This window comes from Silene latifolia, chromosome 8 (assembly GCF_048544455.1).
Source record: "Silene latifolia isolate original U9 population chromosome 8, ASM4854445v1, whole genome shotgun sequence".
Classification (NCBI taxonomy): domain Eukaryota; kingdom Viridiplantae; phylum Streptophyta; class Magnoliopsida; order Caryophyllales; family Caryophyllaceae; genus Silene; species Silene latifolia.
Genome location: NC_133533.1, coordinates 16,986,544 through 17,003,221, shown reverse-complemented (window position 1 = coordinate 17,003,221; position 16,678 = coordinate 16,986,544). Strand labels below are relative to the sequence as shown.

Below are 16,678 nucleotides of genomic sequence, written 5' to 3'. Positions count from 1 at the left end.
GCCGTCATTGGGGTTCTCTTTGAGCCACTCAAGCTTTGTAGTTAAGTAGTGCTTTGTCAAGTAAGTGTCCCCGGGTATCCAATTCATCGTGGAAAGGTCAACCGGACGGTCCATGTTGCGGGCAATTCGGGTGATCATGCCACCCACATGTATCGGGGTTCTATGCCCCGGAGAACTAGCAATCTTGGATAGATTAAGGGCTAGGTAGTGAGCCACATTAATTCGGAAGGGGGTGGGTTTCGTGAACAAGTAGGACCCCAAAATTTCAAGCTCGTGGGTCCTAAACACCCATGGCTCATCTACCGCAAGAACGGTGCACCCCATACATCTATGCCACACCCGAATGACGGGATTGTGGCAACTCATCGCGGGCCTTTTTACCCCAGGTTGATCATCAAGGCCCGAAATCGCCTTCCATACACGGGAATAGTGAAAGTCAATGGGCGGGGTGTGCGATGTCGCATTCTCCAGCCCAAAGATTTGAGCCAACCGACCCAAAGTGATGTTATGTTCCCGGTTCATGAGTCTAAAGCTAAGGGTAGCCACCATGTTTGTTTGCCGGTGTTTGGTAATCTTAAGACTACTCAAAAATTCCCATGTGATCCGAGGGTAAGTATACTCATGCATGGTAAATATCCCCCTCATACCACACCCCGTAAATAAAGCTTCCGTCTCCCTAGCAATCCCAAGGGTAGACAAAGATGGATGATGAAGAAACTTAGTAGGGGTGAGGGGGCGATTTTTAAAGAGAATAAACTTACCCTTCTGAGTTGGTGTGGCAAACTCGACTGTAGGGAAGTCCGGATCGGGGTATGTATCGGTTGCCGCTTGAGCAATCAATGCCGCTTGGTCCCTTGCTATATCGGCCCTTGTTCTTCTTCCGGCCATTTTGATGATTGGAGGAGATTGGTGAAGGTAGGAGGAAGTTTGATTGAGTTTTAATGGAGTTAGGGTTGAAAAGGGGGAAAAATAATGGAGGAGTGAAGGAGGAAGGAAGATGAAATGAAATGAAGAAAGGGGGAATCACGGGTTATATTTTGTGTTCTGCTTGTGCGTTTTGCCGGTTGGCGAACCGGCAGCCGGTCTGCCGGTAAAACGCACTTCCCAAATTTCCTATTTTCGAATTTTTCCCCCAAAATTTTTGACCTCGCTGCCGGTGGACCAACCGGCTGCCGGTCCACCGGCAAAACACAACACACTGCTATTTTTCGTTGTGTTCTTCAAATTTGCTCAATTTTTCTTCAACTCAACTTTGAGCTTTTTCATTGACCCCGGGATTCTTGTTTTCCGCAACTACTCCGACGCATGATGCCGGGATTTCGGGTCAACGAAAATAAATACTTGTGTTCTTCAAAAGTGACCTCCGTCACCAATCCAAATAGACAAAATACGACTCCAAATCTCTCACTACTAGTCTAGAATGCAAGTTATTTACAAAGATGCATGGGTTGCCTCCCATGAAGCGCCCTTGTTTTATGTCGTAGGCTCGACGGAGTTATGAATAACAATCAATAATTTAGAAGGAAGGTGGCGATGGAGCTCACATTCTTGATTATAGGGGTTCCGGCAACATAGTGCTTGAGCCTTTGCCCGTTCACCTTGAAGGATTGATCTCCATCGGATATTTCAACGGCGCCATGTGGAAAGACGCGGACCACGGTGAAGGGCCCCGACCACTTAGACTTGAGCTTTCCCGCGAACAACTTGAACCTTGAGTTAAAAAGGAGAACCAACTCTCCCTCCTTGAACTCTCTCCGGAGGATGGCCTTGTCATGGAATCTTTTGGTCCTCTCCTTATACAATCTAGAGCTCTCATAAGCCTCTAGTCTAAATTCTTCAAGCTCATTGAGGTCAAGTAGCCGCTTTTCCCCGGCGCTTTTCAAATCGAAGTTAAGGAGTCGGATGGCCCAATGAGCCTTGTGCTCCAACTCAACCGGTAAATGACAAGGCTTCCCGTACACCAACCGGAACGGTGAAGTTCCTATTGGTGTTTTGAAAGCGGTCCGGTAAGCCCACAATGCATCATTGAGCTTGGTAGACCAATCTTTCCTTGACCGGCTCACGGTCTTTTCAAGGATCATCTTGATTTCACGGTTAGAGATTTCGGCTTGGCCGTTAGCTTGTGGGTGATAGGCAAGACTCCGCCTATGTTGCACCCCATGCTTCTTGAGTAGAGCATCAAGAGTCCTTTCCCGGAAATGAGTTCCACGGTCACTATCACAATTCGTGGAACTCCAAACCGTGGGAATATGATTGTCTCCATGAGTTTGGTCACTGATTTTGCGTCACAAGTCTTTGTTGGAATTGCTTCAACCCATTTGCTCACATAGTCCACCGCAACAAGGATATACTCATTCCCATTTGATGAGGGAAAAGGGCCTTGATAGTCAATTCCCCATACATCGAATACCTCCACTTCAAGTATGTAATTCATTGGCATTTCATGCCTCTTTGAAATGTTACCACTTCTTTGACACTTGTCACACTTCTTGACGTAGGTGGCCACATCGTGAAATAGGGAAGGCCAAAAGAATCCACATTGGAGCACCCTCGCGGCGGTTTTCCGTGAACTACCATGCCCTCCACTTGGCATGTCATGGCAATGAGAGATTATGGGTTGGACTTCTTCATTGGGGATGCATCTTCTAATTATCCCGTCGGCACAAGCTTTGTAGAGGCACGGTTCTTCCCAAAAATATTGCTTAAGGTCATGGAAGAATTTCTTTTTCTTATGGGAGTCATAACCGTGTGGGATGACCCCGGATACCAAATAATTTACATAGTCCGCGTACCACGGGGTATCCATCAAAGCTAGTGCGAAAAGTTGATCATCCGGTAATGTATCATCAATTGGCAATCCATCCTTATCTTTGACATGGAGTAGCCGAGAAAGATGATCGGCTACCACATTTTCTACACCTTTCTTGTCTCTAATCTCGATATCGAACTCTTGTAACAATAGTATCCACCGAATCAAGCGTGGCTTCGACTCCTTCTTGATTAGTAAGTGCCTCAATGCCGTGTGATCGGTGTGCACAATTACTTTAGAGCCAACTAGGTAGGAGCGAAACTTGTTCATGGCATATATGACCGCCAAGAGCTCCTTTTCGGTGGTGGTGTAGTGTGATTGAGCTTCATCCAAGGTCTTGCTTGCATAATATATGGCATGAAGTTTACCATTCTTCCTTTGTCCAAGCACCGCTCCCACCGCTACATCACTAGCATCGCACATCAACTCAAAAGGTTCTCCCCAAGTGGGAGGTTGCATAATTGGAGCGGTGATGAGGGCTTCCTTCAACCTATTGAAAGCATCCAAACACTCATTAGTAAATTCAAACGGCACATCTTTTCCAAGCAACAATGTTAAAGGTCGGGCAATCAAAGAAAAATCCTTAATGAATCTCCGGTAAAAACCGGCATGCCCAAGAAAACTCTTAATTCCTTTAACATTAGTGGGAGGGGGTAGAGTTTTGATCACTTCAATCTTGGCTTGATCAACTTCCAAGCCCTTACTTGACACTACATGACCCAAAACAACCCCGGATGTCACCATGAAGTGACATTTCTCCCAATTCAAGACTAGACCACTCTCTTGACATCTTTTCAAGACCTTACCCAAATTAGCTAGACATCCATCAAATGAGGTGCCTACGACCGAGAAGTCGTCCATAAACACCTCCATGATATTCTCAACATATTCGGAAAATATAGCTAGCATGCATCTTTGAAATGTTGCCGGCGCATTGCAAAGCCCAAAGGGCATGCGCCTATAAGCAAAGGTGCCGAATGGGCACGTGAATGTGGTCTTTTCTTTGTCATTAGGGTGAATCGGGATTTGGAAAAACCCCGAAAACCCATCAAGGTAGCAAAAATGAGAATGTTGGGCAAGTCTTTCCAACATTTGGTCAAGGAAAGGGAGGGGGAAATGGTCTTTCCTAGTTGCCTTGTTGAGGCGCCTATAGTCTATACACATTCTCCACCCGGTTGTGACTCTTGTTGGAATTAGTTCATTCTTATCATTGGTGACTACCGTGACCCCGCCCTTCTTTGGTACAACATGCACCGGGCTCACCCATGCACTATCGGAGATAGGGTAAATTATGCTTGCATCATAGAGCTTCAACACCTCCTTCCTAACCACTTCTTTCATAGCGGGGTTAAGGCGGCGTTGAGGCTCAATGGAAGATGCACTCTCATCCTCCAAATGAATGCGGTGGGTGCAAAAAGAAGGGCTAATCCCCTTGATATCATCAATTGAGTACCCAATGACATCCTTGTATTTTCTCACAACATCAAGTAGCTTTTGAAGTTCGGTGTCATTGAGTGCACTATTGACAATAATAGGGTAAGTGTCATTAGGGCCAAGGAAAGCATGTTTAAGAGTAGAAGGAAGAGGTTTCAACTCCACTTGAGGAGGCGTAGATCTCTCCTCCTTTTTACCATCTCCTCTCAAGCTTTCAAATTCTTTGTCCGGGTCTTCTTCAATTGTAGCTTCCATAGCTAGAGCATATTCCCGGTGTTCCTTGCAATCCTTTACCTTGCCCTCAAGGAACCCTTGCAAACCCTTGTCTTCATCAAACTTCTTCATATCAACCCATTCTTCGACCACATCAATCATATAGCAAGACTTTTCTTCCGAAGGCTCTTTCATAGCCTTGTTCAAGGAGAATTCAACCTTATCTTCACCCACTTGCAAAGAAAGCTTCCCATTCTTCACATCAATCATGGCACCCCCCGTAGCAAGGCATGGGCGCCCCAATATGATGGGAATATTTGAGTCTTCGGGGATGTCCATTACATAGAAATCACATGGAAATGCAAGTTTCCCCACCTTGAGCGGGACATCCTCCACAAGACCAATCGGGTATCTTACCGACCTATCGGCAAGTTGGAGAGAAACCCTTGTTGGTGAAAGCTCATAACCTTTCAACTTCTTGAAAATTTTGAGGGGCATAAGACTAATGCTAGCCCCCAAATCACACAAAGCCCTCTCAATGTGCACGGTCCCAATCTTACAAGGAATGGAGAAACTCCCCGGGTCTTCAAGCTTTTGAGGAGCCTCATTCATGAGAATTGCACTACACTCCTTGGATAAGTTCACCGTGGTTGTCGGGCTCAAGGAGTTTTTGTTAGAGATGAGCTCCTTCAAGAACTTGCCATAGCTTGGAATCTCCTTTACGGCATCAATGAAAGGCATAGTAATGTTGATACCCTTCATCATATCCATGAACTTCCCATACTTTTGTTCAAGTTTGGCTCTTGCCAACCTTTGTGGAAAGGGAACCGGTGGTACATAAGTTCGTACCACTTGTTGTTGAGGCTCTTCAACTACCCTTGTTGGTTCATCAATCACTCTTGGAGTTTCCACAACAATTTCCACAAGCTCATCTTTTCCCTCCTTTTCTTCAATTACCTTAGGAGGTTCAACCACAATTTGAGGTTCAATGACATTACCCGGTCTACTACTCTTCCTTTTCTTGACAAATTCCCGGTCTTCCAAATCTCTACCACTCCTCAAATGAATAGCATTCATGGTTTTCGGATTTTCCTCGGTTTTACCCGGGAATTTACCTTGGGAGGCTTGTAGTTGGCTCATTTGGGTAGCCAATTGGGAGATTTGGTTGTCCGTCATTCGTTGAGAGGCTTGCATTTGGGTTCTAAGTTGGTTGATGGATGTGGTTGTCTCTTCTTGTTTTTGGGTGGTATGGTTGATGAATTGTGTTTGATGATTCATCATTTGTTCCATCATGAGTTCCATGTTTGACTTTGGTTGGGTGGGTTGTTGGAATGGTTGGAAATTTTGTTGGAAAGGTTGGGTGGTTTGTGGGTTAAGTGATTGAAATTGTTGTCTAGGTTGGAAAGTTCTTCCTTGGAAACCCGGTGGACCTTGATTAAATGTTGTGTTTTGTTTTTGAGTTTGGAAGTTTGGTTGTTGTGATTTTTGTTGGAAGGTTGGGTTTTGGACATTTTGAGAGCCATAGGAGAAGTTTGGGTGGGCTCTCAATCCCGGGTGATATTGGTTGTTGTTAAATGCTTGCTTAGCCGGACTAGACTCCCATATCCCGTTCACTTGCTCCATACAACTTCCATCTCCAACCACCAAAGGACACTCATTGGGTGGGTGTCCTTGGTCTCCACAAAGCTCACAACTATAGACTTGGTTCCTCATAGAAGAGTTGCTAGATGTCTTGCTTGAGCTCATCAAGGCTACTTGTTGCTTAAGCTCTTCTATCATCTCTTTCACTTCCACATTGTTGGCCGATTCGACCGTTGACTTCCCCTTTCTCTTGTGCCTATCATTGTTCCAATGAAAGGTACGAGAAGCCATTTCTTCAATAAGCTCTTTCGCCGTCTTGTGGTCTATCTTATCCAAAGCTCCCTTCCCCGAGCCGGAATCAAGGTTCATCTTCATCTCATTGTTTAACCCTTCATAGAAATTGTTGATGAGCTCATCATCCCCAATACCGTGGTGAGGACATAGCCTTTGGAGGCCCTTGTACCTCTCCCATGCTTCATAAAGGGTCTCATCTTCTTGTTGGGTGAACCCTTGGAGCTCACTCTTGATTCTTGCGGTTCGTTGGGGTGGGAAATACTTGTTGAGAAAAGCCTTAGAGACATCGTCCCAAGTCCGAAGAGAGTCGGGTTCACAACTTTTAAGCCACTCCTTGGCACTTCCCCTCAAAGAGTAAGGGAAAAGCCTAAGGCGTACGGCATCCTCCGTGACTCCAATTGGCCTTGAACATGTCACAACTATCCAAGAACTCGTTGAGATGCTCGTTGGGGTTTTCGGTGGCTCCCCTTCCGAATTGGTTCCCTTGGACAAGTTGTAGCAAGGTGGCTTTCACATCAAAATTGTTGGCTTGAATAGGTGGCTTCACAATACTCGGATTCACCACCTTTTTCGGAGCCAAGTTATCTCTCATAGGTACCGCGGCCATTGTTACTTCCGTTTCCGGTGTTGCAAAAGGATTTTCGAAAGTTTCAAAGACGCGGGGTTCTTCTCGTAGGTCCTCAATCACTAAATTTTCTTGAGGAATTGGTGTTTCAATAAGCCCTCTTCTTCGGAGTGAATTTAGTCTTCTTGCGGTTGCTTCGATCTCGTGGTCAATCGGTCGAATTGGTTGACCTCTACGATTTCTTCTTCTCATGCAAAAAGTCCTACACACTCAAGAGAGGGATTAGTAACAAAAGACTTAGTCTAAACAAGAATGAAAACAATTAATATCTAGCCGAACTCCCCGAACGGCGCGCAAAAAACTTGATGGTATCAAGCTATACCTCGCAAGTGCACGATTTTATCGTTGTACACTATTAAGGGTCGATCCCACAAGGAGTTGAAAAGATTACTAATTGTTCTAATCCGATCGTTTAGCTAAGTCGAAAATAAAAGATGAAGGTTGTTATACTAATGCTACCTAAAACAAAATGAAATGCAAACTTAACAAAAGCAAGGAAAATAAGCAAGAACGAAGGATAAGTTGTAAATCAAATGATTAAACGGCCTAAGACTCGGTTCTTCCCTAAACAATTCGTAATTCCACACAATCAAATCTCTAGGCTAATCACAAGGGTAGGAAGGTGAGGAGGTGACAACTCTAATTCGCCTAAGACCCCCCCTCTCGGGTTCGAAATAGGACACTAGTACTACCCACCAACCCCCCTCTCGGGTTCGAAGGTCGGAATCCCTAACTCAATACCCGACTACCCCAAAAACATGCATTATTCCCAAGGTAGTCCAATATTTGCTAAGGTCATTAAGCCCCGTCAATTCCCGGGTCATCCCACTCCCTCTCTCGAGGGTCGATTTCAAACGCTAGCTTAGAGGTGTCCTACCCCGGTTCTCCCTTTCGGTCTCAACCAAGGATAACAATAGGGTCAAGTCTCGGGTATCCAAATCACAACCTAACCAACTCTCGTTGGTGGTCAAGGGTCGTAAGTCAACACTACCCAAAAGTCAACCCATAAACCATGTCAATCCTCTAAACTACCCTCACCAATTTCCCCAAATAATTAGCCTTTATGAAATTCAATTAGTGAAATTACTCATGTTGGGTCAAACCGAGCCCTAGTGGGAGACTACTCACTAATCATGGTCCTAATTGCAAAATAGACAATAAAGATGGAAACTTTGGTCACAAACATGGTGGGAAGATGAAATTCACTACTAAACATGCAACAATCTAACAATAGGTGTAAGGAAAGATGATTTAATCTAATAACAAGGGTGATTAAACTTAAAGACACAATCTTTAACCAAATCAACTCAAAGATTAAGTCTTTGAGGACAACTACCCAAGGATGCACAAGTGAGAGAGAAACAAAGGAAAGATGAACAATGAAAAGGGTGAACAATGATGAAATTAACAACAACAAACAAACAACACCAACAATCTTAACATAAACAATCTAACAAACATAAAAGAAGAACAAAATGTAAACAAATGAAAATAAGGATAGAAATAATACCAATCCAAAACAAGGAAGGAAATAGGATAGAATAAATAAGTATAAACTTTCAATCTTGTTCTTACAACCCAACTTCAATCCCCAATTAATTGAAGAACTAGCTTAATTAGGGAATGATTAACAAAATAATTAACAAAGTTTGAAACTTGAAAGGGTAAATATTCTGGATCTAGGGTTGTGTGTCAAAGGGTTTAAGGAGAGGGGTATTTATAGGCTTGTACAAGATTAAGAAGAAAAGAGGAGGAAAAGAGAGAAAAGCCCAAATCCGCAGGTGCTGCGTTTTGTCGGTGGACCGGCTGCCGGTGCTCCTGCCGGCAAAACCGCGCAAAGAATTAAAACATCTGGCATTCGTGTTTTGCCGGTGGACCGAAGCCTTGCCGCCTGCAAAAACACACTCTTCAAAGATTCTTCTCATTTGTTGATGTGTGGAATGCCGGTTGACCGGTCTGCCGGTGATCCTACCCGCGAGAGGCAAGCTTGTTTTTCACCAAATTCTTCAAATAAATTCCACTGCTGTGCTTTACCGGTGGGCGGTTCTTGCCCCGCAAGCAAAGCACATTCCTCAACTTTTCTTCAAAATCTTAAGTGATTCTCTCCTGGTGTGTTTTTGCCGGTGGCCAGACCGGCTGCCGGTCTGCCGGCAAAACACACTCTTCACCATTTCTTCACCTCTTCTTCATGTAAAGGCAATGGGGTGCCTTTCTTGCCCCAATTTCTCCATACTTGGGTCGTTTCCTACAAAAGGACACACACGGTAACAAGTACGGGTATTGGGCACAATATGCAAGGAAAAACACCCGAAACCGACTCGATATGAGTCGGTATGCATAAAAGAAAGAGGGAATTAGAGGTAAATTAATCGTATATCAGTGTCACAGTTGGTATCAGAGCTTGTTGCTCCCGACGCACGTTTGTGCACCCCACTTAAAATCACTTGACCTTTAAATACTAAACTTGAGAGATGGGTAGGATGGGTAGATTTAGGATTTTATGTGGTAGTCTGTTTGTGGTTGCTAATTGTTAGGTACTAATTGATTTTCTCTTTTACAAGATGGCACTCCAATAAATGTAGATAATGCTATCTTACCTTGGTCTTCCAATCTCGTGGTTGATTCGTCTTTTTTTTATTCCTCTTCTCTCGCCTTGGTAACTACTCTTCTATTCTTTCTCCCGTTTCATCCTTGGTTCGTTTTCTTCTTATAATAAGAGTCCTTGTGGACACCTTCCTTTTATTCCGCAGGATAGTTCCCTTGTTCAAGAGAACCCGGTTTTAAGAGAATGTGTCATTGGAGGGCGTGAACGAGTTGAGAAATTGATTGTTTAAGGTTTGAGTTGTATAGGAGAATATAACTTGGGATCCTTTGGTTAGACTTGTTAGTTGTGCATGATATGAGAGTCTAGTGAGTTGAGAAACACTTTGGGACTTAAGTCTATTGAGAGCTTGTTTGTTATAGATGATTGAGCATGGGTACTACCTTAGCACATAAGATGGAATGAACCTAGGCTACTTCATTTGAGAGTCTCGATGTTTCTTGTGGAGAATTAAAGGAATGATAGTTAGCTCTAATCCTTGTAAGCCTTGAAAGGAATACAATAGGACATTGATGATGCTTAATGGATTGGTATTGTACTTTGGAATTAGTTAGTTTGTTAAACCTTTTAAGTTGACCAAATCTAGTATAGAGTAGCCCTTGTTGACCTTTCAAAATTTGAGAACACGTGGTTGACCTTATTAATCATATCTGAATTTGGGAATTTTGGTGGAATGTTGTTCGATGTAGTTCGTGAGTTCAAAGATGTGATTCTAGTTTATGGTATCGGAGACTAGAAGTATTAAGTGGTGAGAGGATGGAGTGAACAAGCCATGGTACTTGGGGGATGACATAGTAAGTGAAGTTCAATGACGAGAATTGTAAAGGAGGTACTTTGGGACATGATAGTAACAAATGAAATTGTGTGGTGAATTGATTTTGGCTCTTAGAACCAATTGAGTTGAAGAATACCTACCCTCGTGGAGTCCTTGTTAGTCCTATGATTTGGTGGACTTTTGAGGTTTTGTTGAGCACCTTAGTGAGGTAACCTTACCATATCGATCATAAGCTTTGATGAGTGTTTGGTAAGCGATAACCCTTTCATTATCGCTTTCTCCTCTCCTTTCCTTCTCTTTAACGATCTTTGAATCCTGTTTTTATGCCAAAGTTTACGTATCTTCTTCTTGTCCGAGATATCTTCTTAACTCGGGTACCTCTTATTTCTCCAACCGTTATCTTTACGGTCCGACTCCTTAGTTTCCTAACTTGTCATGCTCATGCACCCTTCGAAAATATTTTACCATTCCTCTATCCCGTTATAACTTCTTATCTACTTAGTATAGTTGGTACCTTGTTAACCATGTTTACAGAGTTAGTGGGATGTGATTTGAGGATTTTTGTATTTTGATTTTTGTCGGGAATTAGTGTAGGAGTTTGTGTCTGTATTTGACCATACGATATGAGAGCTAGATTTTTGATGGAATTCTTATGATGGCAATGTTGTAGTCTCCTTGCGAGTTAAGGTTCGCGTGTTTTGGTGGTATAAGACTCACTTGGTTTCGATTTGATGATGAGACTAATGGGATTAGTTTACCTTGGTGGAGTATTTCTATGGTTATTTTGGATTTGTTTTGGGCATTGTTCGTTCGGGGATTGTTCGTTTGTCGTTTGATCCTTACTTTACGGTATTGGGGATTGATAGCTAAGTCTGTGGAATGTTATTGTAAATTTGGACCTTATATTTAATCCTTTGAGAAATCTTTCTATTGGAATTGGAATATTGTTGGGAAGTAGGATAGTGAATCTTGAGTAAATCTTGAGTAAACCGATCAGATGATTTGTGTGAAGAACCCATTTATCTTATAGTTAGTGCTATTTATGGATTGGATAGTGCAACTTGTTGCTTGTGGGGTGGTTTCAAGCATGAATGTGTCTTGGGAATACTGAATCTTGGTAAGGGTATAGTATTGTTACTAGTTTCGACTTTGGATTTTGATTTTGTTCGGTGGAGAATATTGGTGGAAACATTTTGAGTGGGAAATGGTTAAGTTATAATTGTAGAGGATAGAATTGTCTCAAGGATTAGCTTATGCGTAGACTTGTCGATGAGTGGTTCAGATGGCTCTTTGGATTAGTGTGGTCTCCTATTTCTCGTTTTGTGTAATGATTCCTTTTTCTTACTCTTTTTCCGCGTTACTAAGCTGTATTTAATCATAATTAGTAAAGATATTATTCTTATTATAGAACTTTGTACTAAAATTTTGAAAATGCTTTTATGATTTTAATGGCTTTAACATTAATGAGTGTTTAATCTCGTTGTTGGTGACGTCCCAATAATGGGTTTTCTCATTTATTAGTGTAGAAATATTTTTATATCTTGATATGAATATGGATGTTCTTGTCTGATCAACAAGAGTATCACCGTTTCATTGAAAAGATACCTATATTTCCTTATAACTATAATTTCTCCTTCTAAGTTTCGAGGGCGAAACTTTTTAAAAGGAGGGGTGATTGTAACGCCCCGTAAATTTCGGACCGTTAATATATTTCGAAAATAATTAATTAATTAAGTAAAATTTGACATTAATGTATTTTAAGTAAAAATAATTCAAAGAAATATAATTTTATTATATTTTGAAGAAAAGTATTTATTTTGATAGTTTTGAAATGTTTAAAAATAGTTTAAACCGTGTAAAATCTTTTATTTCGAATTAAGGGCGTATCGGGGGGAAAATGACAATTCTTTTGAACGTTGGGTAAACGAATTTGGAAATGGGTCGTATGAATACTCAATTTCCTTGTAATCTCGTGTTTAAAAACTTTGGTCTTGTCGGAATTTGTATTTGACTTACGGTTTTAATTATTATCGAAGCGAGTCAAAACCGACTCGAAAAATCCCGACTCAAACCCGCTCTCCTCCTTTCCTTTCTCCCTTTCACGCGCACCACCCCCTTCCTTTCTATTTTTTTTCTGGTTTTCTTGTTTCTTCAACATTCTATCTTATTCCAAAGATCAAAACACCATTTCCATATAAAATCAAGCTTATTTTCGACACAACTCCTTCATTTCTTAGCGGTTTTTCACGAAATTTACCTTTCCGGAATCCCCTCGCCGAGATCTACAACTTAGTATGTTCTAATTTCAGTTTTCATTAAGTTGTTTTAAGACAAAATTTCGGTATTTTCGGTATTTGTGCTTATTTATGGTGTTTTTATTGTTTAATTAGGTGAAGATTTGGAAGACGAGTTCGGGGACTCGTATATTGTAGAGGATAGCGGCTAGTTGTTGTTAGGGTTTCGGTTTTGAGGTGCTAATTGCTCTTTTTCTAGCTTAAGGTAACCTATTTCGAGTTACTCGACGAATTATCGTCACAATCTTTGTTGTTTTTGTATGTTTGGTGATTTTTGTTTGAGTAGTAGTTTTCACATGTTAAAATTCGTTGCATGCATGCTTAATTTGTGCCTTTTGTTAGTTTAAATTATCAAAGTTGAATTGGGGACGATTAATTAATGTTCAGACGGTCTTTTACTAAACAAAAATGGAAAAAATGGTGGTGTAGGGGACGGCCAAAGGCGGCGGCCCACGGCAGCCACGGCCGGCCTTGGGGTTGGCCCGGGTTGGTCCGTTGCTTGTTTCGCGGTTTTCCATGCAAAATTTGTCATTTCAGGTTTATTAATGACATAGTTAGTATGAGTACACTTTAGGAATTGAATCATATAAGTAATAAAAATTATGTTAATGGTAAAACTATGCTTATGTTAATAGTTATCACATGTTAGGATAGTTTACAAAATGAATTTGTAAATAATAGGCTCAGAATGAATTGTATAGGGATAATTGTAATGTTTTGTTGATTGTGCCGAAAACTGAGCCTTAGTCCCTTTGACTGATGCGATGTCAGTTAATTGAGTGATTGGTCAGCCGCAATTTAACCCGTGCACTGTCGCAGGTAGTCAGGGTTGCGGGTAAAAATTCGGTTGTATGAATTAGATAATCGGCCTTTTTCTTGTTTTAGGCCATTTATCAAGCTTTAGTTCACATGTATAGCTTATTGAATTTAATATTGTCTTGTATTGTAGAAATGGCCCTAGTTTCCCCGAAGCCTTTAATATGATTAATATTGTTAGAATTGAAATTTGGTAATTAATAATTATTGAGGATACTGTTGGATTTGTATGCTGAATAGACATTTATATAGCCTTTCACATGATAGAATGTTAGAATTTATGTTGGTAAGTAGGACTCTTTGCCCTCTTATGGTTAAGTGGGTGTCTTACTTGACTTGTGTGGTGAGTCTTGTGTGGTGTGGGCTAAAGTATTCAAGTCGGGACTAGTGGGACTAGGTCCTAGGTGAGTATTTCGGCCTTCATCATAGATAGGTCTTTATAGTCTTTGACGAGTATATGTTCACCGCTTGATAGCCTTTGTGTTTCTGACTAGTGGATTTATATCCAAGTTGGGGCATGACCTCGATTTTATTTTGATAGTAAGGGGTCGGCTTAAGTACTAGCCAACCCTTTGGTGGACTCCTTAGGGTACTCACTTTGTTTTTAGAAAAATAGTGGGTCTTGGGTGCGGTGGTGTGTATCCGCATGTCTAGGTCTGCGCAGATTTTAGGCTAGGGTTGTGTTGTCTCTTGGCCATGTTTTATTAATATTAACCGCTGAGCCAAGATACCGGTTCGATTACCTTCCCTACCTCGTGGTATAGACTCGAGTTACAAAGTGACTATTGACGGGACTAAGAACTTATGCCTGTCTTTGATATATTGCCCTTTCTTGTTTGACGATTCTATGAATCATAGAAGGTGAGATGCAAGCCGGCTATGGTTGATAGAGTTTGGATTACAATTTGTTAAATTTTTCACATGTTAGTTTAAATTAGTCAATTTAGCATTCATATGTTAGGATGCTTGGAAATTAGATGAATTATCATATAGTTTACATGTTTTACTACATGTTACATTAATTATGACGATTCGTGGCTGGGAGGACTCGAAGTTACTCCCCACTGAATTGTGGCTTTCGTGTTTGTATAAAATGCGATTGACAGGTTGTTGATGCTTAGTTGGGGTCACAGACGAGCTAGTGAGCAAGGAACCTTGGACCTAGTTTGGCTTTCTTTTGTAGAAACCTTTTATCTTTTGGTTATGTATATAACCTTTTAACTTTTGGTTTTGTATATAATTTGAAGGGACATATGTCTCCCTTTTCTATTTTGGGTTGTATCATTATGTATTTTCTTACCTTTAGCGGTGTAAGTAAGTTAGATTGTTAGCAATTGCAGGTTTTGGCACCCATCTATTGGGAACGTTGGAAATGTTGTGATTGGTTTAGGAAAATTTTTGAAATTACAGGTTTTTGGCTAGTTGAACCAATTACAAACATATCCTACCAGTTTTTCCGTAGAATTTACGCGTTTAACTATCGAGTTATTTAAGGGTGTCACACTAAATATGGTGCTTTGCCATAGAATGAGACATGGACTCTTGTCCTTCATAACCCGTCCTACAACGTCATTGGATATAAATGGATTTATCGCATAAAATATAATCCTGATAATTCTATTGATAAATATAAGGCTCGCTTGGTTGCTAAAGGATTTCACCAACGTCTCATTCTGAGACGTTTTTTACCGTTGTCAAGCCTACCACAGTACGCACTTTATTGTCTCTTGCTCTAGTTCGTGGTTGGTCTCTTCAACAACTTGATATCAATAATGCTTTCCTTCAAGGTAAGTTGACGGACACTATCTATATGTCACAACCACCGGGTTTCACTGGCCCCGAACACCCCACGTACGTGTGTAAGCTCACCAAAGCTATATACGGTCTTAAACAGGCTCCACGTGCCTGGTACACGATACTGAAGCATCACCTAGTTCAAACCGGCTTCACAGCTTCACTTGATGACCCGTCATTATTTATTTGCACGACACGGTCACTCACTTTTTATTTACTTGTGTATGTCGATGACATTATTGTCACTGGCCCAAATCCGAGTCAAGTTTCGGGCTTTGTTGAGTCTCTTGCCACACGAGTTGCTCTCAAAGACTTAGGCACACTCTCGTATTTTTTAGGTGTCGAGGTCACCCCCAACCCCCCAAGGTCTTCTTTTGACACATTCTAAATATATCCATGATTTATTGCACCAACACAAAATGCACGGGGCCAAGCCAGCCACCACACCCGTGGCTGTCCATCCTCCTCTTCACCATGACGGTAGTCCTACTCTACCTGATTCCAGTGGCGGATCTTGGTTGGTATGCGCAGGGGCCTGGCCCCCCTTGAAATTTGGGCTGGCCTTATAATTTTAGTAGCAATTAGTCTTACTGAAGACGGGTCGGAGTAAATGACGGATAATGTCACTCACAAAACGGATAGGGGGGACAAGGTGGGGGCACCCCCATGTGCTTCCTTCTCTCCTCTATTTGGGTCATTTGTGAGGAAAAATGGTATCCGTCACTCCAAAGTGACGAATACGTGCCGTCACAAATGAGATTTTGTGTTTTAGTAGTAAACTTATATAAGATGGCTAAAGATATTCCACCTGGCCCCCCTTGTTTTTATGTGCATTAGGGGTGGTCAACAGTGCGGGTCGGCCTTGCTAACCCGGACCCGCCCTGGACCCACCTCACGGGTCACTTCTGACCCGGCCCGCCCCGACCCGCCTCAACCCGGCCCGCCGCGCCCCTTACCCGGGCCGGTTCCGGGTCTCCCAAAACCTGACCCGGCCCGCCCCCGACCCGTCCCGGACCCGGCCGACCCGCACTGTTAACCACCCCTATTGTGCATGGCAAAGCCCATTAAACTACTTCGAAAATTGTCCTTTGTTGAGTTATATATTGATATTACCTATGACTCTATGAGTATTTCTTGCTGTACGGGAAGTAGAATAGGTTCTTTCTACCTCTCATAAATATGTGTAGCTTTGATTTAATTGGGCAATTTGTGATTGTATTCAGTTTAAGTAACTACTTAATTGATCACATATAAACACTTAATTTTAATTTTCAATGTTAGCTAATGAAGAAACTCAATTTGATTAAGATTGTGTTGATGATGCCTTAAGACAAATTAATCTCATTTGTTATTTAATTGTGTGCCTCTTAAGTTTAACCATGTAGCATGAAGCTCCAATTGTCAATTCAAGGTTATCAAGAATGTCATCATGAAGATCAAA

At 41.8% G+C, this 16,678-nt stretch overlaps 1 protein-coding gene, 1 long non-coding RNA gene and 1 other non-coding gene across 3 annotated transcripts; 2 read left to right on the top strand and 1 right to left on the bottom strand.

Annotated features, from left to right (window-relative positions):
- Positions 1-1,508: 1,508 nt before the first annotated feature.
- LOC141594779 (uncharacterized) lies at positions 1,509-10,602 on the bottom strand. The gene is made up of 5 exons (XM_074414770.1): positions 10,552-10,602; positions 5,003-5,413; positions 4,441-4,654; positions 2,793-3,210; positions 1,509-2,214 (listed from the first exon to the last, which is right to left on the bottom strand). The coding sequence occupies exons 1-5, from the start codon at positions 10,600-10,602 to the stop codon at positions 1,509-1,511; spliced, it is 1,800 nt and encodes a 599-aa protein (XP_074270871.1).
- LOC141597696 (small nucleolar RNA R71) lies at positions 6,462-6,568 on the top strand. The gene has a single exon (XR_012522916.1). It is a non-coding gene; the product is annotated as a small nucleolar RNA R71 (small nucleolar RNA).
- Positions 10,603-12,535: 1,933 nt separating the features above from the next.
- Positions 12,536-14,784, top strand: LOC141594167 (uncharacterized). The gene is made up of 3 exons (XR_012522030.1): positions 12,536-12,625; positions 12,724-12,832; positions 14,550-14,784. It is a non-coding gene; the product is annotated as an uncharacterized LOC141594167 (long non-coding RNA).
- The last annotated feature ends 1,894 nt before the right edge of the window (positions 14,785-16,678 follow it).